This window comes from Trichoplax adhaerens, genomic scaffold (genome assembly GCF_000150275.1).
Source record: "Trichoplax adhaerens TRIADscaffold_3 genomic scaffold, whole genome shotgun sequence".
In the NCBI taxonomy this organism is placed as follows: Eukaryota; Metazoa; Placozoa; class Uniplacotomia; order Trichoplacea; family Trichoplacidae; genus Trichoplax; species Trichoplax adhaerens.
The window spans coordinates 531,645-555,811 of record NW_002060945.1 but is presented as its reverse complement, the minus strand read 5'-3'; the positions used below and the strand labels follow the sequence as shown (position 1 = coordinate 555,811).

Genomic DNA, 24,167 nt, shown 5'->3' with positions numbered 1-24,167 from the left:
GTATGCATTACAGTACTGAAGATGTTAAATTCGTACAATTCAATATTGTAATGAAAAACATAAAACGGTCATTTGTAAAGAGTAATGCTTATATATTTGAATTCTACATCTTGTACTTAATCGAAATATATAGTTTTGGTTTTGGTACGCATCTAAGAATAGCCTTTCTCAACTTCAGTGAATTAATAATTATGGAGAGTAGCGATCAAAATCATCTACCAGTTCTAATATGTAAATTGACCCTTTTTCTAAGACGTCGTCACTGTAGTGTAGCGGTTATCACGTGCGCTTCACACGCGCAAGGTCCCAGGTTCGATCCCTGGCAGTGACATAATGTATGTCTTCCTTTTTTTTCTACTTCGGCCCCAAATCCATCGGGCATTCTTCGCTTTAGAAACTAGACATTATTGGCCAAATGTTGATAGGATTAATAATATAGTTGATGGGAAAAGAAGGCAAGTCCTTCTCATTTGAATAGAATTCATCCTGAGGAGTAGAATTATCCTTTTCAATATACGCGTACAAAGACGCACATTATTGTTTACCAATGGAACTTGATGGGAAAAAGAAACGTAGGCTTGCGACTATGCCTCTAAAGTGGTCAATTTTGCTTTTCTCACCATTGCTATGCTATATATTCCCACTGATTATATCTACTAATTGAATAATAATCCTTGACATCATGCTGTAGGAATTGTATTGAAGGATATTTTTATCCACTAACTTAAAAAGTTAATGGGTATACCGCACTACAACTAGCGCCGCACTTTTCCGCTATTGGACAAACTAAATATATGAAAATTGCCGTTAATTTATATGTCCAAGGTACACATACTGAACCCTTGTATCCTAACTAAGATAGAATTATGTTCATAGTCAGCGGCTCCTTTTTTTAAAGAGAAATTAAATAGTCCCTGCCTGCTAGAGTAAAGAGCCCTATTTACGTCTCATCGACTAGTGCATAGCTTCTCTTATTTCCTTATATAGCTGGCAAATTTAAATATCCTTATAAATAGGCAAGTCCAATTTAAAATCATCATCGCAACTTTCATTGCGATAACAGAGCGATAAATAAGGAATAATTTTCGGTGGAAGACTGATTTAATAGTGTTTCACTTTATTTGATAAATTAATCATATCACGAGAAAAAGAGATGGAAATTGAAATTCACACTCGAAGATTCATATTGTCATTAACACATCATACATAGGTATTAAATAGTGTTATACAGTACAGTATATATTGAACTAGAAATATTAACTTTTACATGCATGAAAAATTAGGATCATTTAGCTGTTGTATTGTGATGACGAGTCAATATCTTAAATGGATATTATAGTGTAGGTAAAAAATAATAATCTCTAGTACTCCGTCATGGCTTCTGAACACGTAATTTAAGAGACACATCGCATGTTCTACCATATAGGTGAGTAGCGTAAGTTGCAGTTAGTATAAACTGCCTATGATCAATGTAAGTCTAAACTGATATCTGGATAATCATGTGAATAGAAGAATTTGCAGAGTATAATTCTAAATTAATGCCGTTAATTAGATTGCGAGGCAATTATGAAATTGTTTCAAGTAGCCATACACTCATGACAGTCAAAATACTGAAATGATAATCATGATTGAGATACAACTACTAAAAAAGAGTTAGTTTTTACATTACAAAATGAAATGAAAGCAATTTTAAAGCATCTGAAAATTGCAATAGAGTGCGTTCATTCCTAGCGAAATTAGCACTGTGAACAAAATTGCTTTCTTATCCATCGTTATGCCATATGCAGAGCTACTGGAATTATCGTTAATGACTGGAGATTCGGATTGAAATGTTGCCTGATGCTGCTCAACAGCAATAACGGTTGATAGAGAGATGCTACCACTTATAGGTAGGTTCTTATTATAAAACATAGTCTGCAAACTTTCAGTCTCTTTGTTACAAATACGAAACTAAAGAAGGTAAAAAAATTCTTATAAGTCTTCCACTTCACATTTATCTCTGTTATATTGCATGAAAGTGTATCAAAATAAAGTCATTTCTTACCTTAGTCATACTAGGAGGATCGGTCATTTTAATTATAATTTGAACATCTCCTTCAAAAGATTTATGCCCGTATACAATGCAATAAACCTTACAATATAGATGACATAAACTATCAATCTTACTGTATCAACACAATCTTAGTAATAGAAATATCATTTTTGATTATATAAAATTAAAATAAAATTGGTAAATTTACATACAATACAATCGAGACTACTTACAGTTGTAAGGAGATTTTGAATTTCTTTAACCAAGTGGATTACAGTTATCGGAGTTTGATCAGCTGCTAGAGAATTGTTATCAGCTAATTCATCACTAATTACGAGTTGGAGATAGGGCGCTAAGTAAAATTTCGACGTATTTGCATATTTTAGGAACAGTTAGAAAACAGTTATCAGAATTAGAAATAATAAAGTTATTTTGCAGATAAAGTCTGAATCTTTACCACAAATAGGACAGCAAGTTCCACTAAGTAAAACCTTTCTGCAATTAGAGAAAGGTAGGGGAGGGCAAATAATGTTGTGACAATAAGATTTAAAACCTTATTATGTAGAGAATGAGTGAAAATTGCCTTTGTCAGTAAGAAGGATCATTCAATCCACATTGGTCATATTTCAAATAATGGAAAACCGGGACTATTACCTTGATAAATACCGACATTCTGACATTCAGAATGATAATCAATTAGAACTTTAGCAGCTAAAGCTGCACATTCATGAATATACGTATTGCCGTCTGTGCCGCAGACTTTACCCGCAGTACTGCATTTATCCTAGATTAATAGTCAATAAGTTGCAAATAATATGGTAATCATGAGATGTTAGCAACTTCAAGTATCATCGTTATTTATATTAAATTAAAATTTACGATTTTATATTATAACTGATTGATTTTACATTCAGCATCTGTTTATAGATTAAATATTATAGCAGATAATCTTCAGCATTACCAAGCAGTAGCCGCTGTAAGAGAATGTTTGTCGGCTTTCAATTAAGCTAATAGTGCTGTTATGTTGTATATTATTAGAATCGCAAACAAAGTTGATGTCCCTCTTGCTCGGGTCCTTATTCTGCTCCTTTATAAATTCTAATAATAGCGAATAAGTCATCAGTTACATGTAAAAGTTTCAAATGATAACAGTCCAACAACATTTACTTTACATCAAAGATATATTTGATACTGTGATTAATAAAATTTATAGCTATGAAAAATGTTATACTGCAGTGCCATTTACATTAGCTTATAAGATAATCAATTGAAATAGTTCAACTTACCGCATTTATATTGTCGACAGCCTGGAAATTGTTTGCCAAGACATATTTTTCTATCCGTAAGACAACTAGGAAGTAATACCAAAAGATCAAAACTAATAGATGATAGTTACGGCAAACTTGCGTGAAATAATTTCGAATTCATTCTTGACTTACATGCCAGAGCTGCATGAAAACACTTGGCAAGGCTCAATTTCAATACACTGGCCAGTTCGATATTCATCCTCCCCCAGTCCAGCACACCTTTATAGGACAGATTATAGGGATTAGAAATTATTACTTGATCTACTCGTACGTTATTTCGTAGATTAAAATACTGATAGCTTTATAGGCTACAGTAACTAGTACAGTACGTACATCCCTAGAGAACAACTTACTGTGCCAGACAGGGATTGCCAAATGTTTGTCCATTTATACCGCAAACAGGCTCATATTTTAATTGGCAATCACATGGTAGACCTAAGGTAATCATGTTTTGATAGTTGGTATCAGATATGGAGACTAAAATATCCAGAGCGGCCTTATAAATTTTTTAAATTAATGAACGGTAGATTGACATTATTTAAGTAAAATAAATGATAGCACTACGTTTTATGTATTATACCTTTAATTGGTTTGCCTACTGAGGCTGAACAATTTTTCTTAGTACATGTTATTTTTCCATTAAAGCAGCCACATAAATTGCAATGATCATAAAATTGTTTACCATGCTCTGATATAGAAAACAAGCCGATTATATCGCTATAGAATACGGTACGTAATGTTGAATATAGGTCAAAATTAATGCAATAATTTTAATGGACATTATGAAAGTTTAATATAGTATTTCTACCTATGGTCTTTTTCCCAGCTATCCTGCAGGATTGTTCGCTATTACAAGGCAAACTATAGCATTGATCAATCATTGAAGTATTGGCGAAACATTTACAAATCATATGGCAACGCTCTATCCCGGGCGTTGCAAGTAACTATAAAGTGCATGAGATAAAGAAGTAAAATTCTAATTAGTTTGATCAATTCAGTACAAACAAGAGTTGAAAAATAGAAATACGTATGTACAGCAATATATTGTAATTTACTCACATATATAATAAGATTGTTTATAATCATAAAGATACAATACTAATACGCGAACTAACCTTAATGTAGCTTCCCTTTTTTATAAAGTAATGCGATGCTACGCCTAATGGGCAATCTTAAAGAGGCAATCAAAGATTAATTATATCGTACGATATAAATTCGACAATGATTTGATATTTACCAATATGGTATAGATCACTATAGTTATAATATTGTAACCGTAGCGCTATAAATAATTTATAGAGTTAAGAAGTGCTTATTAGTTTTGTATAGTGTTAGCTGCCCCTGGTGTAGATGTGGTTATCGAATTTTATAGTACTGTAGGTCTTTAGGACTTAAATTATTTTGGATTTATCATTTAAATACGGATAGTCACAGAATATAATGTCACATCTCATTTATGGCTTAAATTTTAAAATGATATTTGACTCATTTATTCGCATGATCGAAAGCTGTAATCCTATATCTAAGATGTGTTTGTAATGGATAAATCTCTTATTGTCGATCAAATAAATACTGGCCAATATCTTTGGCATACAGTTGTTTATAGCATCATCGTATCAATTTAGTATTATAATAGATCTCTCTAGATCAGATCTGTTGCATTTCGATATATAATTTTATGGTTTAAACTTTTCAAACAATATTTGATTGACTCATCTGTCAAATAAACCTGTTATCCCATACCTGATAAACATCTATAGCTAACGCAATCCTTATCATCAACCAGACATCGGTTAATAATTTCGCATTTAGACGAACCACATGGATTTGGATGACATGGTGAAAGCCTCTCTGATGATTGAATAAAATGATTAACAAATAAGCCACATACGTATACGAATATAATGGTAATAAAGATGTAATTTATATTAAAACTACAATATTCAGCAACGATAAATGATGAACGTTGCTATTTAGACAGGCTATCAATTCTTAGTCTAAAGCGTATTAAAACTATAACTAATTATAACTATTAACGATAATTTTAATATTTTTACCGGTAAGATTGAGGGCTGTCCAGCTATCTGTTGATATTTCAGTTGTATTTCCTTTCAATGTAACAAGCAATTTAACTATTATTATAATTTGTTTATAAGCTAATAATTACGAATATTTTTTTTACACTGTTCCTATAATCACTTGTACTAAAATTTGTATTTTACTGTATTGTTTTAGCCTATAAAGATACTCCTAAAATTTAAGCTATACGTGTATGTAGGATTGTAGGCAGCAGCATAAGATTCTAGATGCGTCATTTCTTATTATCTCAAATCTTTCTGTACTACTTATATAGAGTAATGAATTTTATGAAAGTTCTTATTTTACTGTCTAGGTCTACAAGGAAAGTTCTTAAATTTCAGCCGTATTAAGAAGGTGACGTGAGACTCTAGATACTGTATATTACTTGATATCATAATCTCAGCTAGTTATATACTAAATACATGAAATGCAATAGAAATGATGTACATTGCTAATACATGCAAATCCATTACCGATATAATCCTCTAGACGAATACAATGAGGATAGGCAGAGTTTGTAGCAATTAAGTTATTACACAATGATTCGACGATATTATTGGTAACGTTATGAGAACAAGATCTTATTATCTGTTTGCAATCTGATCTATAATTAAATTTAGAAAGAAAGAGGAATAATTTTAATATGCTCTGGAGAAAGCGAAATATGGAGATCTTGAATAACTTACTTGCAAATATAAGCGCCATGAAATCTGGTATGACATGGCCTTAATTGTAGAATACAAGCCATGGCCTGTTGTATTCATCCGAATGGACAGGAAATAGGTTAATTAAATGAGATAATAAATAGCGGACATAACGTTAATAGTATTACAGCTATACCTTCCAAATGTTAGGATAACATGTTTCAACATCGATCGAGGCAGCCGAGGCCAATGTTGATTTAATATTATTATATACTCTTTGGGCATAAGAATCAGAACTGCTGTCGCAGTTTCTGAAGTAAGTTAATGGTCTGAAAATGCAAATGCAAATGCAGAATAAGTCTTAGCATCATTAGTCATTCAATTATTAGTATGATCAATAAAAATGATTAAGTTGCGATTCGTTAAACTACAGAATCATCCTATTGTATAAAGTGTATGACCTACCACATCATAAGAGCTCATAATACATAATTACCGATTAAAATTGCTACAAAATGTTAAATTTCTACATCCAAGCTGGCATGGTCGCACGACTATTTATGATCAGAAATTAAACCATTTCATTAGTATCCTAATAAATTGGAGTATAGTTTCAATAATTGAATGTCTTCATTTAATAGGTAGATATTGTAACTACCATCTCTTACCATCCAATAAACAGGTATTGAGCTTGCCCTAGTAAATTTTTTATATAATAAGATTCAGATTATAAGTTAAATTAAATAGTATCAGTAGCAATGACGACCATTTTTAATATATCAATAATATCCTATACCATACTTTAGAATAATATAGCTTTCACTTTATTCCTAGGTTTACTATATACTGCAATGGTCACAAGACGATGAAGTAAAATATAACTTACCTCTTCAGCAACTGAACATTTTCGATTATATCGATCAAAATCATATGGCGGAATCAATGTTTGATTAAATAGCTGCCATTGTATTTAGTTTTCATATTCATATGGAAGTAAAATTAGCCAACATGGGATAAAACAAAGTTAAATTTTAGTCTCTATAGCATTCAGATGAGCTTCCTACAGGTAATTACAGGGAATAACTTGATACCTTGAAGCATAATTCACTGCATTGTAGAGAGGAAGCTTTGCTACAACACTGTAATTTCCCACCAAAACGTCCTGTAGCCGGTAATTAAGAAGAAGTTAGTAGTTTGATTCGGCTATTTACGGCAGATAATCAATTTAAAATTTAATTTTATGACATTAAGATCAATAATAAGTTAGGAAGTAATAGAGCTGGTAGCAATTAATGTAATGAAATACAACCGGAGATCTTTATCAAATCTTTTAAGCAAGGTATTAATTATTCAGAAACTAGTTAATTCATATCAGTTCTACAAGAAATCTATAAAATCTTGTCATTAAGACTCTAGTTGTTCTATGAATATAAATTGAGTTTTAACATGTATTTACCAATATCCCGGTAATAGAATGCTCTTTGCTCAGATTGAGAAGCTAAATATTTTTGAAAAGGTCAAGATGACAGTTACCACAGTGATGAAATGGCTGATTATTGAGATCAATTCATCCAATCTTATATCTATGATAATGCGCTCATCAAGTAAAGATTAATTCGTCTTACATTGAAGATTTTGCAACAAACAGTAAGGGATTGGCGACTATCAAGAGTAAAAATCCATATTCCAAGGGAAAGAAAATAAATAAAATGAATCAGGAATGGAACTATAATTTATATAGATTATTTGTTGTAAATCTTAATCACATATTTTAAAGCTCCTATTATAATTATTCACTCACCAAAATACTATTCTTTCTGCACTTCCTTCGAATATAATAAAGTTTTTCTAAATCACTATACTTAGCGTTCATTAATGCCTATTACAATGAATACCAATAGAATCACTTTACCTCAGTATTTACAAACTTTCTAAAATGTTTCTAGTAAAATAGAGAGATTTATTTCCTTTAATCTTACTCTTCGACAAGTAGATGCGCACTGTTTCAGAGTAGTTCTACTACAGCAGGATAGGCCTAGAAGTAAATTAATTTGTTGAAAGTATAACTAAATTTGATACAGTCACAGTGATGATGCATAGGGTAAAATTTAATTTCAAAAGTTTCAAACAAGAGTATAGGGAATCTTTTCTTTCGAATGCGAAAATAACATTAACAAAAATCTCCTCGAGAAATCTTGCAAAATTCGTCTTAGAATGTAATCATAAACTACTATCTATCCGTATTTTAATAGAATATAGCTAAAACCTAACCTGGTACAGTTTGCTTTGCTAGATCGGATTGAGCATATTCCATAGCACATCGATAAACCTAAATAAATAATAAAATGTATGGAAAGTATCCAAATTGTAATTATCGCTATGATTTCTACTACTTCAAAAAATTAGCTTTCCTACGTAAGAAATTGGAAATACCTCGGGATCGGCATACTTGCAATGATACTTTAAATCTGACAGGTGAGCCCTGGAGATGTTAATATCATTTCGAAAGATCTGAAAATGTTTATGATTTTTAGTTGGGATTACCGTCTATTGATCAACACTAACTTTGTGAAATGAAAATTTGAAAGTAAATAGATAGGAAACCAACCATATTACAAGCTCTACTACATCTTGATCCAATCGATGCAATATTACAACATCCCTGAGAAACTGTAATATAGTAGAAATAACTTATACAAGCAAAATCGATCTTAAAATCATAGACTACCTGTACTACTTATTGATTATAGCAAGTCTATCTTTTGGTTTCAAAAAAGTTTCACCAATTTATTCCACACCCACCTTTCTTTCTCTCGATGCATGCCATTAAGAAATGCTATTAATAGAAGCAGAAACAAGTAATATTTTATTAGTTCTTTGTTTTGGCAACAGCCTTAGCAGAAAGCAACTAGGGCTTCTACGATGTTTTACATCTTAAATATGTTATTTACTTCTGTAGTGTTAGGACATCTCTCATTTAGCCTTTGCAAATGGTGTGTCTTGGATAGTTTCGAAAGAGCACAAGAATTAGAGAAAAAAAACAATAGCGACGAAGATAATCCATTAAAAATGATCAATTTAGCAGTGAACAGGGAAATTATTTAGCTATTTCTGTAGTTTTTCCTACCTTTAGACATGTTTTTCGACATCTATTTGTAACCGTAACGTTACAACAATCTCGCCATATTGGTTGATCATCGAAAAGGGCTGGGGTGCCCACAAAAAATTCTGACAGAAAGACAAAATATTATTTTTAACTAGAAAAATTTTTGTTCAATGAAACACTTTCTAAGTTGTTTATTTCAGCATGTTCAATTGTTCATCATGCTAAATCTAATATTTTGATCAATTGAGGAAGAAATTCGATCAACTAAATTCGATTCTCCTTTACTATGTTTTAATTAGTATTATATGACTCTATCTGGAAGTAGACAGTACGGAATTGAAATATCTCTTAATTTCAATCCGCTTTAAATCTAAATAGCTTCACTAAGACTCTTTAATTATGTTACACGCATAAAATGCCATAACCTCTTCGGGAAGAGATTGTAACAATCTGAATGCTATGACGCTAGGTTCGTGTTTGATAATTAAAGTAGTAGCCCTCGACCCACTCTATTTTGATACCTTTTACTGTTGCAAAATCCATTATAGAGATAAAATAAATTAAAATCATGGTACAATATGAATATGTACATATGAAGATCATTCGACTAAAACCTTTTCTAAAATTGTAAGTACTGCGTTCTAAAGTACAGGCATTGATTATAATATTCTAGCTTAATATTAATAATTATAATATCAGTTAGTTCATCAATTTACCTGATCGAGTTGGAGGAATACATTGCCAAAACTGCGTCTGATAATTTAGAAGAAGTAATTAGTAAATTCTTGCATTCAACAGTTGTCGATAGGATACTTATATTGAATTGGCGTTTTATTGATTATATATGTAATTATTTGTCCCTTGTTTAATGTAATTTATATAGTTTATTACTTTCCATGTTTTGTTCTGTTGGTGCAACATGTGGCTACTAATATTAATACTATCATACGGATATACTTCAAACGTAGTGGCTAGTAATAAGTACAGTATGTGTATTAAATAAATTTGTCTACAAATAATTACGATTATTTTGGTCTTCGTCTTCTATTTATGCCAAGATATTTCTATAATTTCATTTCTTAATTTGCATTAACAGATAATAATTATGTAAAATGCTCGCTCTACATAATTATCTTTGACGCTTTTTTTTAACTGTAAGTAATTCAAATCTACCGAATTTCCTGATTGATTCTGCTGTTTTATATGTCTATGATATAATATGGCATATTCCTCACTCATTCTTGCAGTTCATCTCTTTCGTTCATTATAGGGTGTACACTGTACAGTGTACACCCTATAAAGTTGTCATTAAAATATTGATATTGTTATAAGCAAATTAATGTACTAAATTTTATGTAGATATAGTTATGCTTAATCAAGTCTGTAGGTAATGTAACATGACATTTTGCTTCCCGCGTCAAGCTAGGCTATAGATTTTTCACTCAGCTTCAACCCTATGTTGCACAATAAGTATCGCCTATGCTAGTATGTTCTTCAAATTAAATTCCGCATTAACGTAGCCGTTTTAACAGCAAAAAGCTCTACCTAAAATATCAGAGTCTTAAAATTTATATTTTTAATAATTATGTTATAGCACTAAATCTACGATCTAGATATGTAGGATTAATACCGAAAGCACGAGACAAGGAAAAGTTGCCGTGTTTGTAATGAAAGCATGTCATACTAATACATTAAACTAATTGGTAAAAATACCGCATTCCTTATTGCTATAATAGGTCGTTATACTGTTTTATTTCAATTATTCAATGAATTTCCAACAGAAGAAACCTGTAATTACTTAATTTTATTGATAGTAAGTTCAATAGGGGCATATTAAGCAAAGAATATGCACTGATAAACTATGCATCGAGATGTAGAGGTAACTATTTCTGCCGTAGTTAGAGCAAATCCATTTAGAGGGATTAAGAGAGTTTTTCTTCAAAAGTATAGAAGAACCTATCTAATTTTCGACATGCCTCTCAGTTACTAATTATCGGCATTATTCATAAAATTATAGTACAAAATTGTAAAGGTAAATTATATGGGATACAATTTAAAGAATGCGCACTGTGTCATAGCTAAGTTGTACTTCTACTATACTCGCATTTATTACTGCTAAATGTAGATATTTTTCTACGGCGAAGAATGGTTGTATGAGTAATCGACATATTGTGTGTATTTAATATTTCCTCACTCATATAGAAGCAAAGCACTATCTTTTGTTACTGTAAACGTGGTCTAATTAGAATCAACGCATCTTAAGTAGTCAATTGCAACATAGTAGGTAGCTGCGGTGGATATTAACTTCCTTTGGGTGTCGGCTAATTCTGTATAGTCATACATTTATTACCAAATCGTACATCAAAAACATTTATCCTAAACGAATACAGAAGGAGTAAAAATAATGCCGCGACGCTATGATGTATTAATTATAACTAGGTAATTATTGGACTAGTTAATAGGCGAGATATACATTAAATTGATCTAAAAATATCCTCGCGTATAATTTTAAGGCCGCTAGACATGTAACTCTATATCTTGATACTATAACATAACTGCGCCATTGATCTTAAAATAGGGACATTAATAATTTTCGTAAATAATTGCTGAAGTCTGGCCAATTAGTCAACCATCAACTCGAGTTTACTCGATCTAATGGTAATAGCCGCATATTGTATAGCTAGCTATATCGTCATTATAACTAGAGAAAATCTTGCAAGTATACTGTATACGAAGAGGATTATATGACATTTCACTAGAGCAAATTGAATGCACGGAAATAATTTTTCATCGTACAGCGAGAATCGATCAAGAATTGAGCGTTATAATAGTTGTTATATACTCAATCAATCATGTCGCCACCACGATTCCGTATATATATACATATCTGCCTCTATGTGATACTTATTCGAAAAAATCCGGTACACAATGATGATCTTTATCGCAATTGCATATTCGCTGTAAATTAAGTCCTATTTGTATTACATTGCGCTATAATTTATTCAATCCTATATTAAATATATAGCAAAATTGCTGCAAACTGCTATCGTATACATTCACCAATATATATATCGTCAGATATGATATCTTGTTTGTGGCGACTTAATGTTCAACGATAATTCTCATAATAATTAGAGTATAAAATCTATTAAACGCTAAATCAGCTAGCCTCGTGTAGTTTGCTCCATCTGATAATTATTATAGATAGCAATATGAACTTTTGCGCATCTTATTTCGATAAATTTAAAATTGATCATCGCGGTCAGTTGAGACAGTTTTGATTGTGACAGCAGACATTAATGTAAATGACGTTATCCTCAAATCATACTTATAACCATTAACAGTAATATGCCATACTGTGTAGCGGTAGTTTATAACACAGTAGGGAGTGCAGACGTATACTAGCGCGCAGACAATGCGAAGAAATCATTAAAAGATGATAATTATGCCGTCTATAATTTAGATACTACATCATAATATTAGATAAAATAATACACTACAATTTACCTGCCAACGTAATGGCTGCAGATGTCTCCATTATTTAATTTAAACTATTATTATAAAAATAAATACTAATTTATTTTCGATATATCAGCGTGATGGCAACAGTTTGGTGGATACAACGTTATACTATTTATATTATTGCCGAAAAATTTATGTACTTGACCTTGCTCTTATTATTGACATGACACAGTATTGTATAATACTGCACAAATAGCTAAATAAATGAAACGCATATTGTTCTGTACTCAACTTACATTATTAGAAGGGCAACGCTCTAGCAAGGCAGTTACACTCTTCGTATAACCTTCCATGTCGCCCGGATGAACACCGTACAGCTATAATGAAAGAGAGTAATAAAATTTCTTAATTTATTCATAAGTAGTAAATACACATAGATAAAAAGTTATTAATTTTTAAGTATAACACGAACAATTATGATTTAGTTATAATCTCTCCTCTTCGCTAGCGCTGTATCAAACATATTATTCAAAGTCGATCATTGTTGACATTGATAGTATTGATACTATATTGAATTGCGATCAAAGATTCCGATGTATTGTGACATTTTTCAATGCTATCCAATGTAGCTAGGCTACAAAAAATGAGATGAATTCAATACAAGTGTATTTGTTGACTTTCTTCCACGTCATTAAAAGAACATGAAGAATTTGAAGGTCATATTGTATCTCTCAATAATTTACTAAATTGATTTGTAGCGTTTCTATGAATTTAGTTACAGTTATACTTACTAATATCGTATATGGAATCATTATAGGACAATAACATGCACATGATACACGCGTATTTGTTCAACAGAATACACCAAATTAAAATCGTAATTATTTTACTCTAACGGTAATATAGAGTAGAACTGTATTTATTCCCCACTGAAAAATGCAATCAAGGATGAAATTATGTCCTAATATTAACCATTGGCATTAGCTGATACCTATATAGAAATATGCATCGCTTAAATAATGAATCTATTGCAGCTATTTCTAAGTTAGAAATTCAGTATGCAGTTGCATTCATTAAAACTGCTTTTGATAAATAATCACATTTTATGCAATTCATGCATAAAAAGTGAGAGCATTTAATGCTACCTCCATCATATGCTTTAGCATATACTTTAAATGGATATTAGATACAAGCTTTTCGAAATTAGATTAGATCATTTTGCATAAAATCAATTTTAACCTGACTCACTAATAATTGCAGTAGATTGAAAGATACCATTAGCTTATACCCTAACTCAAAATGCGCAAAATGACTTTTCAATTGTTGAATCATGCATTATCTTGGCGTTAGGTGAATTAGACTTGAAGAATATGCTAACGTAACGAGGAATAACATGAGCATGTAAAACAAGCCAAAAATAATATATTACTCGTATGGATGTTATGGATGATAAAGAAATGTGTGATACTTTGATTTTTACGCAAACATGATATATTACGGCATGTAGTGCTTTGATTTTACGCAAATGTGACAGATGTTATAGGCAATCAACCTGTTGCATAAAGTAATTTTAGTTTATGATGGAGGTAGTATTTCGTTTAATAAGGTGGATATAATTAGATGTTGCTAACGTAGTTGCTGCAGATATTGAAGAAATATATAATGGCTTAGATGTACGCAAATAAAATTAATGTTGAATTCTATCAGCCAGCAGCGTAAAGCAACTTTCAATCTATCAAAAGGAATAGCTTTCCCCTTTATCGTAAGGATGTTACTATAATTTTAAAATGAAGATTTTACTAGCGAAAATTTCATATATTAAAGCATAAAGTTTGAGAGTATAGAATTTAAGAAAGAATATAATTTAAATGCTTTTAGTATCGTTGCAAGATGAAACTGTACTGTGCACCAGAGTATGAACATAATTACATAGTGGTTGTGTTCAATTATTATCGATTACTAGAATCAATGCTAATTTAATTACGATTAAAATACGCTTACTATAGCGATTTCAAGTAATTTTATGAGTACTTTGGTATGATATACTGCGCTATTTTAAAATCTTAAAATAATTTACTAGAATATTTAGATGATATGGTTTTATCTATCAACGAAACCAAGTGTAATAGTATATGAATTGAAGGAGCACTCTTACCTCTAAACAGGCGGCTTTACAATCGAGAGAATCTGTTGCCAAGTTGCAGCAAGAAGTTGTTGTAGCTAAATCATGTTAAGGTTCAAAAACAAAATGTAGAACTATAAATACGAAAGATATCGCTTTATAATCTTCTATTAGATTACTTTATACAGGGAAAAAATTGGTAGACTGAAAGTTGGATCCAAGCCAACATACTACACATTGTAGAAAATAGCTGTTAGTAGTAAATTTTAACACATTTCTAATGCTGTCGATCATAGGTCATCAACTATATCAAATTGAAATCTACGTCATTAATCGACAGCTTCAGCTACAGAGATTGCAATATTTATCATATTATATTCGTAAGTATGTTGAACAATCTATTTTGGTCAGTTACAATATATAATGGTATAAGAATAAGAAGTACCAGAGGCAATTTTACTTACCAGTAATTAGTGAACTGGAAAGGAAAGCTGTTGCTAGGATAAAGCAAGGTAAAAGTAACATTGCGAGCACTTTTCGTTGGTCTTACAGGTAGTTAGTATTAGGTCAAATATGATCGCTTTTAGTTGATTTAATTTGATCATATAACTGAATTGACTTGAAGATGTATTTTATATAGCCTCGGAGGAAAGTAAATGGAATGAATAGAGTTCTCTTGCGGAAAAATGATATTTCCGTTGCAAATTAAGTAAGTCCAAATACTAGAGGTGAATACTAGTGGTAATTTAGGCAGGGTCTATATAGAAGAAAATTGTCAATCTAAATTACCTATTGTTATTATTCCTGTCTGATAGATAATATATATGACGCCAGTAACTGACGAATAGATAGACAAAGCAACATGAAGGCGTCGGTTAGCTTTCAACTAGATAACGTTATTTAATATATAATAGATTAAAATATAACATTAGGCAGGTAGATAATAGTTTTAATTATAAATCGACTCTTCAATCAACTCATCGATATTCTTATTTACACTCTTTTTATTTTTGCTTTACAAGCAACATGTTAGTTTGTTAAATTACATCAATCATCGGTAGATTGAAATTACGATTAATCATTGAGTGCCGATCCAATCAATTTCAAGATTGGTGATAATTATCTATTTATAAATTGATTTTTTCTTCTTGATTTAATAGTATTAATAATAATTTTTTGTACCATAGCCTTCAATACTTGACTACTGGAGCCTACATTTAGTAATTTGTATTATTGCCATGGCTATTAGGAACAAATTTTATCATTTATCTGTTTGATGTCTAAGGATATTATGCTGTAATAAAGATCCATTGATAAATTTGTTTTTTTACTTGATCTTAATGAATTCTATTGATAAAATTTTTTATTTATGGTACGTAGGCTTAAATAGTTGCATACAAAGACTACATCAAATAATCCGTATTATTATTTTGGTTATTATGGGTAAAGTTACTCAATTATCATTTTTTCTCCTCTACACAGTATTGCAACTTCATCATAGTAGATATGTTAGAATTTTGTAGATTGTTTACCTATCCGTTTAACTTTCTATTGCAACAGGTGGGTAAAGTTTAATACGATTCTCTCTCTTGGCATAAAGATGATAGTTAAATTTTCTATCTGCATCTGTGTAAATATATTAATGTTACGGTACTGTGTAGCTATTGTATTTCTTATTTTATTCTTTGGTTTTGTTTTTATAAGTTATTATGAAATATGTTTTATAATCTATAATTACCTTTAAGTAGAGGATAATTTCTAACCGATGGTCGTGTTAGTGTACTCGGATATTTTAGTGTTACAGGATACAGTAACAATCTTAATTATCTATCCTATCCTCCAGCTTTGTTTTATAGCTTCTGACAGAATACTCGTATGCTTGTATTCTATAATCACCTTTGAGTGAATGTTAATTACGATCCAATCTTTTTTTATTGCCTCACGATTGCAACTCGACTATTGTTGTAGCAATATGATACATTAATGAAAGGCATAACTCTTTCCTTTTCTTATACTTAGGGATATATCCCCAGTACAGTATTCTCTGTAGTATGAAATCATAAGGACCAGTATCATAAAAATTAATGATACCTACTTAATTAATTTAAGTAGATCAAAGACATTTACCGATTGTACCCTACCTCGAAATGAAGAGGGCCCTGTTTTACAATAAGGATTGATTTCTGAGTAGGATTCAATATTGAAAAATGGCTTATGGTGCTAGATATTGTTAGTATCTTATCATTACAAGTCAATGTCAGCTTTACATAAATGAATTCTAATTATCATTCTATGAAATTTTTAAACTAGCTAAACGTCACTCGATCAATAATGTAGACGTTTTTTCTATCCATGGTATATGACGAATACGATTATATCTTTATTTATTTTTTGTTTATTACAATTAATTATTGATGCTATGGTTATAACTATTCTACGCATATAGAGGAGCCGGAACTATCTAAGCTATTACGATTGTATTCATATCCTAATTTAAGCTCAATCATGCTAGAAATAACTGCTAAGTCTATAAAAATGTCGATAGGTAGCAAATTTTACTTGCTGTATTGTGTACTGTTGTACAAGTAACGAAATAAATTAATAAAGTGATGTGGAGTTACAAGCAAAATCTGCCATATTACATGATAAATCGGATACAGTACCGTAGTTATTTTTGTACTATTCTTCATTTTTAGTTACCTGATAGTCTTTGTTGATCTTATGATAATAACTGAAACAATGCGGTAAAATCATCTAAAATTTCGCTAACATGTGCGATACATGTCAATGTCCTCAGGGTCAATCAGTAAATTATTCTAAGCCAAGCTATTAAATATTTCTGAATCGAAATTGATGATATTTACTATTCGAAAATATTATAATGATAGCTCTGAAAATGAAAATAAATCATCATCTTAATTTCGATAACATAAGTGAAATTATATGCTTAATAATAGTATATAATATACGTCAGGTAAGTTTACTTGTAACGAATTTAGCTATGATAAACTTAGCATTTTAAGGTGAAAAAGTTTCCCAATGATTCATAAGTTTGCGGCGCCTTTAAAGTTTTTTTCTTCGCTAATTTTAATAACTCACGTGAATCAAAAGCACAAATTAATGAACGGTATAGGTTGTGTCAGGTATGCTGCCCTTACTTACTCATTGAAATTAGAACAGTCCTCAAATAAGATTCCTATAAAATTTCAAAAACGTCTAAAAGAAATTATCGTAATGGTGGCTATACTGTATAAGAAAACGGTATGCTGATGTAGCTGGTTTGTTATATAAGGACTATTTTACGGGTGTATGATGTATTCTGCACGTAATGAAGGTACTCGTAACGATGTATAGTTAAATTGTACTTCATGCTATATACGCTTATTCGTAAAATATCACAGTCGGATAATCGTTCTTACCATTGAAAGTAGTCTAATCTAGCTCCAGTTTGCTCAAAGATCTACCTTTGCAGTATTTTCTTTATACCGTACGCTCTTTACTGCATAACGGCAATGACTAAGCTGATAGCTTTACATTGATTGGATGTCTTTATGGGCAGTTTAGACATTTTAGTAAAATATAAGCAATGGTAAAGTATAATATATCGGTTTACATAGCAATCTTCTAATGCAATTTGTTCATTGCTTTCACAGTCAACTTGCTGAGTTTATTGATAAATGTGAATTCATGCTTCCTTAAAGTATAACAAATTAGCAACAGTCGCAGCACTCAATGAATACTTGTTTTTATTACTAGTCAAGGCCTTGAAATCTATTGATTTACAAAACTATATTTTAAAATAGCTATCAGGAATACTTGACGAGATTTATTTTATTTTACTTAAATCAATAAAATATGTACAACCTCATACAATCATACATGCCGAGTAACCATTAATAGTAAGTCAGCGTATATTTAAATTAGCAAATTTGGTACGAATACATTAAATATTGCGTATCATATATAATATGTATATTAGTATTATACAGTATATAATTATTGTGCGTTCAAAATAGTCAGCTGCTCCTGATGCTAGTTTATTTAATCAATTTATCATATAAATTTGTTTCCAATAAAAGACACTTTATTCATTGCTGTTGGATATTTGAGTATAACGTTATATTATTTTTCATTGTAGGTTGGTTAGGCATGGGAGAATTAATTGTACCAGTTTGGCGGATTTGTCTTAATTCATTCAAGTAAAAGGGAATAAATGACATATAGCCACTAGACCAACACTGAAATATAAAACATTAAGACTAATGAATGATAATTGACACTCTGCAGCGATTAAAATTTAGGAAATGCGTGAAAGCATCAGTATATATATATATATATAACATTTAACATACCACTGATAATAAAGTTTTGTTGATTCTACTGCTATGGAATTCAATAAGGTCGGGTGTTTCATTAGCTTCTCCTCTAATGAAACCGCTAGTTCATATACAATATAAGATTAGAATAGCAATGGTAATGGTAATGGCGATAAGCCAAAATTTTTCAGTATTATCAATAAAAATTCGATACTGCTATACAATAATCTATACCATAAAGATATCCTAAAATTCGGTTTTAGCGTAGTCAGAAAGGTTACGATAACTTCAGAATTACTCTCTTCATCATCATCGTTATCTAATGCAAGGTAATTGATATCCATTTAATGATTACTACTAATCAAACAAAATATTTACATTACACTCGTCGATGTACTAACTGGAAAAAGTAACCGCAAGGCGTGACCCATCGTTTTCCCACGATAGGTTGCATATATTTCCTCCAACCCTGTTACAGTATGCAGTGTTGTATTAAAAGCATCATCATCGAGAGGGTAATCAATTAGCGATAGAAAAGGGCTTATTAGGAAATTTTCTTAAAAGAAGTTCAGTTTTCTACTCACTTTACACCGTTACCAAATTCAAATCTTTGCAAGTTTGTTAAGTTTGTAGCAACTTCTCCACTACTACCTAATTTACCATCTAAAAATATGAGAATAATATTCAATTAATGTGCATAATTATCGCTATTATCGCTGACGCTATCTTCAAATATTGACCTTTAAAGTTTAAAAAATATAAGGAAGAATCATTTCTTAATGAGAACAGTAATATTTTTCCATCAGGGCTCCAGCATGCGCTCTTACAGCTAGACTTTAATCTAGACCATTTTTCGCATGACCACCATCTAGTTTCCCAAACTCTGTCAAAGATATTTTTGTTTTTGTAAATATTCGCAATTGTTGACGATTTATCACGCTGCTTAATATGCTTACGTTAAATCTTTCTACCGAAACATAATATTACAATACCTAAAGATCGATTCAGAAGAGGCAGCAAATAGCTTTGATCCATCAGGGGACCATTTTAGCAGGGAAATTCCACCACTTCTACGTAGAGGAGTGCAAGTTTCACTTTCTACGTCCCATATCTGTCGTATCAAATATGGACATCAAGACAAGAAAGTAAAAATATAGTTAAACTATAGTAGGTATGCATATACCATACCATCAAGGCATTATCAAGGGGACATCCAGAAGCTAAATAGTTTCCGGTTGGACTCCATGCCATTGTGACGACAGGTGAATGCTTTTTACACTCCAACAAGCGGATGCCTTGCCTGCGATGAATAATTATTTAATTGAGGAAATCAGATTATCGTTCATTTCTTTAAGTTGATGATAAAAATAACTTTTCAAAATCTACCTAGACGTAGTATCTCGGGTAGAATTTAAATACCAGATGATAATGCCATGTAATCCACCAACTGCGAGAGTAGAACCTGCAAATGGCCTGTAATATGGAGTAATAAATGATGAATACTACTTGCGGTCGTTACTATGTTTTAATAATTATTGACAATAATAAATTTAAACATGGATACGAACTTACCTCCATGCAAGACAAGTTACTCCTTCTTGCTGGCCATGCTTGAGTAAGTTATATTTATCACTGTAATATGGGAGTGTGAAGTTACGGCATCATAATAAATCGCATTTTGAATGAAATTGGTATTAACGTTACTAACTTTGTTAAAGACATTATTCTAACGGTGTTATCCTACAATAAAAGACAGATGAGAATCAAACCATGATCTATTTCCTTTATAGACTTGCATAACAGGCGATTTTATAATTTATTAATATGCACAATCGATATTTTGCCAATTTCGATAACATTACCTTAAAACCGACAGCAAATTTGGAAATGTGCGGATGCCAAGCTAGAGCCACAATAGAAGATCGCTTACTGTATGTATCAGTAAAGGTAGTAATTTAATCAGTAACTTTACTTGAATATATTACAAACTTGCATAGACTGTTAAGCAGTAGCTAAAGTTTTAAAGATATTTTACGCTGCATTAACGTAAACAGATACAACATTTTTTTAGAGACTATTACATGACATAAGAATTACCCATGCGGATGAAGATAGCTGGCTTCTAGTTGTTTATTTATCATCTGAAAAAAACAATAGCCAATTGGTTAAAAATGGTAAGTCTTAAGTTGTATAGTCATAAGTTGTTCTATCTTACAAATGATGCAGGAAACCATCGCTTTTGTGCATTTAAAATACAAGTTAGCACTTTTTCGGTTAGTTTCTGTAAGTTGAAAGTCCAAGTCGCTTTTTGATTATCGTCTAAAGAACTCTCTATTACTGATAATTCTTGAACAATGCCGGAAATACCGCAAGTTTTCCTACGATGAATGCAATAATATTAGTATGCTATCGTTATAAAGCAATCGACAATTCATGATTGATCTATAGTATTGTGTATAGTTATTGTTTTTGCTATATCGCAATGTTCAGTGCAGGCGCCATTAGAATAGCGAATGTGCATATATACAGCTGAAAATGAAGTACCCATTTTTATCATATGAAATCATAGCAACTATGACGCTGACAAGCATAGACTATCGAAAGAATATACTACATACTGTATGCAATTTAAACATACGCGTATATATTCTGACTGCAGTAAACAAGTAAGGTACATTTGTTGTAAATAGTATCAGTGAATGCATTATTGGTTGCCACATAATCCATTATATTCTTATTGTGAATTACAGCAGGATCGAAAAGAAACATACCAAGCACGTGAAATTTTCTGCCAGTAATTACTTTGCTGCTTAACAAAGGCCGATCTAACAGAGGATGATACGATTCGAAATTTTTCTAGTTCATTATTGACCTCAATGCGTTTATAACTGGAAATCTATGAGCATGAAAAGTAATTTTGGATTACATCATCGTTATTGCAGCACGTAGCAGGTTTGGTAAAGAATAGTAAAATGGAATATAACCATATAAGAAAAAAATTTGATAACTTTACATCAAGTATAATATAGAAGTTAAATCAAGGCGAAATGTGGTAAACAACTGATAATAATATGACTGTCATATACTGTCTGTACTGTAGTAGAAATTGTCTACCATGCACAACTTTATTTCTATCATTGGGTATTGTAGCTAGTCCTATTACATATATGGAAGTTATTTTTCAAAGCTTTTGCATTCAATGGTATCATTGCAGATGGATTATTATTATCTTACTCTGTCTCATCGTGATGTACCTGAGTAACATGACTATTGCAACGTAGTTGATCGGCATCTTCTGTAAGGTACAAGCAGTTTTTCTCGCAGATAGTTACTTGATTTTCAGTGGGAGGAAGTATTTGTATTGCACTGAAGCAACTAGGTTGTTCAGGATCACTTGTATTGGTATTTTCCATTGATTGAATCCTATATGAAGTAAAATCAGAATTTCTATATTAAAATTAAGAAAGAAACGTTCCAGGTTTACGGTTATTTGTAGTATTACTAGTAGCATAAGTGGCATTCTACCAGTAGTATATCCAGATATAGCTATCTAATTTGCAGTGACATTGATTAGTTTACTATACGTTCCGAAGTGCACTATACTTGCTACATGCCAGTCTAGTAACTGTAATATTTAAAGTTGCAAATCTAAAACGTGGCAAATTAAAGTATTGTGCAAAATTTTCAACTTGTAGTACTGTGATTGCAGGAAGACTTTCAGGAATAATACTGTACTACACAGTCATCATACTAGAATAAGATGAATTAAGATCATCTTACTCAATGACAGCGGCCGTAGTGAATGGTTTAAACGGTCTACAGGTCATAAAACTGTTGGTGTCTTCTCGAGATTTTGTTCATAGTTTTACAGTGATTATTCGCTGAGATACGAAATTGATAGTGATGTCTGCTACAAGTGACTACTAATGACATCATTGAAAGCCATTTACACTAAGCTCAATGAAATTATAAAGCCGAAAGACTGATTTAACATTAGGTTAGACTACCCTGTTGCAGCTATCACAATCAATTGCGTACCACGTATCATAAGTAATATTCTATTAGTATCACAATCAGAACAGCGAATCCATCGGTAGTGACATTGACGAATTCACTGTGGGAGTAGGTCAAGTAATAAGCCATGCTAGCGATATTCGTATTCTACTCGTTTAGTAAGTAGGTTTAGAGTGGAAAGTCTAAAATGAAGCAGATGATTGTGTCAAATTTTCAACTTTGTAATACTCTGATCGATACTGTAACTACGGTGATATCATTGACAGACAGTCTTACAGCAATCATTATCTGTACTACTATCGCCATTGAATGATTTGATTGCAATTAATAAGGAAAGAAACTACAGGGAGAAAATGAATCAAGATTCAACTTGGTCAATAAGCGTCACAATTGGTTTGAACAGTCTGCAAGTTATACAACCGTTGTATCTTTAAGAAAAATTGATCCATAGTCTATACTCTACCTATCGTCAATGGCGTCCAAGTTAAGAACTGTTGTTGCAAAAATGCTTGAAGGCAAGAATATTAAGCAATGGATAGAAATTGCTGAGGACCTTTGGGCACGATCTGCAAGACCTTAGTGGGAGCGGTAACGGTCAATGAAGACTCTCTGTCCTGACTAGTAATGTACTGTACAGTCTCTGCAATACTCGATGTAATTGACTATCGTACTGTACTGTACAGTATACAGTACAGTACAGTGCAGTACGGTAGTCCACGTTACCGTACAGCGTATGTGCACACTGTACAGTACAGTATGCTACTGCTCTCATTACTCAGTACTGTACTGTACCTCGAGCGTATCGCGATAGTCGATACTATCCAACCTTGTTGGTCGATACTGAGTTATTATACTGTAAATCTTATGGTTATCTATATCGACTCTACTGTACTGTACCTAGAGAGAAATTTTCAATTCTACCGCTAACTTTTGTCAGACATGCAGACTGACCGACTTACTCAGACTGTAAATCTTATGATTGTCTATCGATTCAACTGTACCTAGGGAGAAATTTTCAATTCTACCGCTAACTTTTGTCAGACACACGGACTGACCGACTTACTCAGACTGCTACATCCACTGTA

The 24,167-nt window shown here is 31.6% G+C and overlaps 2 protein-coding genes across 2 annotated transcripts; both read right to left on the bottom strand.

Annotated features, from left to right (window-relative positions):
* Window positions 1-1,689: 1,689 nt before the first annotated feature.
* TRIADDRAFT_54057 (uncharacterized protein) lies at window positions 1,690-15,277 on the bottom strand (the record flags this gene model as incomplete). The annotated part of the gene is made up of 33 exons (XM_002110214.1): window positions 1,690-1,950; window positions 2,045-2,131; window positions 2,266-2,384; window positions 2,687-2,816; window positions 2,994-3,130; window positions 3,319-3,383; window positions 3,472-3,558; window positions 3,693-3,774; window positions 3,920-4,027; window positions 4,148-4,283; window positions 4,455-4,510; window positions 5,083-5,190; window positions 5,397-5,447; window positions 5,892-6,022; window positions 6,105-6,169; window positions 6,259-6,391; window positions 6,559-6,616; window positions 6,731-6,758; window positions 6,949-7,020; window positions 7,864-7,941; window positions 8,042-8,097; window positions 8,334-8,391; window positions 8,496-8,573; window positions 8,671-8,732; window positions 8,865-8,898; window positions 9,190-9,290; window positions 9,885-9,921; window positions 10,060-10,139; window positions 11,510-11,544; window positions 12,676-12,719; window positions 12,927-13,007; window positions 14,786-14,850; window positions 15,217-15,277. The coding sequence occupies 33 exons, from the start codon at window positions 15,275-15,277 to the stop codon at window positions 1,690-1,692; spliced, it is 2,784 nt and encodes a 927-aa protein (XP_002110250.1).
* Window positions 15,278-18,840: 3,563 nt separating this feature from the next.
* On the bottom strand, window positions 18,841-22,895 carry TRIADDRAFT_54056 (uncharacterized protein; the record flags this gene model as incomplete). The annotated part of the gene is made up of 17 exons (XM_002110213.1): window positions 18,841-18,990; window positions 19,105-19,189; window positions 19,303-19,387; window positions 19,470-19,537; window positions 19,653-19,731; window positions 19,896-19,951; window positions 20,061-20,179; window positions 20,257-20,368; window positions 20,455-20,541; window positions 20,641-20,700; window positions 20,777-20,808; window positions 20,931-20,997; window positions 21,166-21,209; window positions 21,284-21,446; window positions 21,840-21,964; window positions 22,323-22,491; window positions 22,849-22,895. The coding sequence occupies 17 exons, from the start codon at window positions 22,893-22,895 to the stop codon at window positions 18,841-18,843; spliced, it is 1,548 nt and encodes a 515-aa protein (XP_002110249.1).
* Window positions 22,896-24,167: the final 1,272 nt, after the last annotated feature.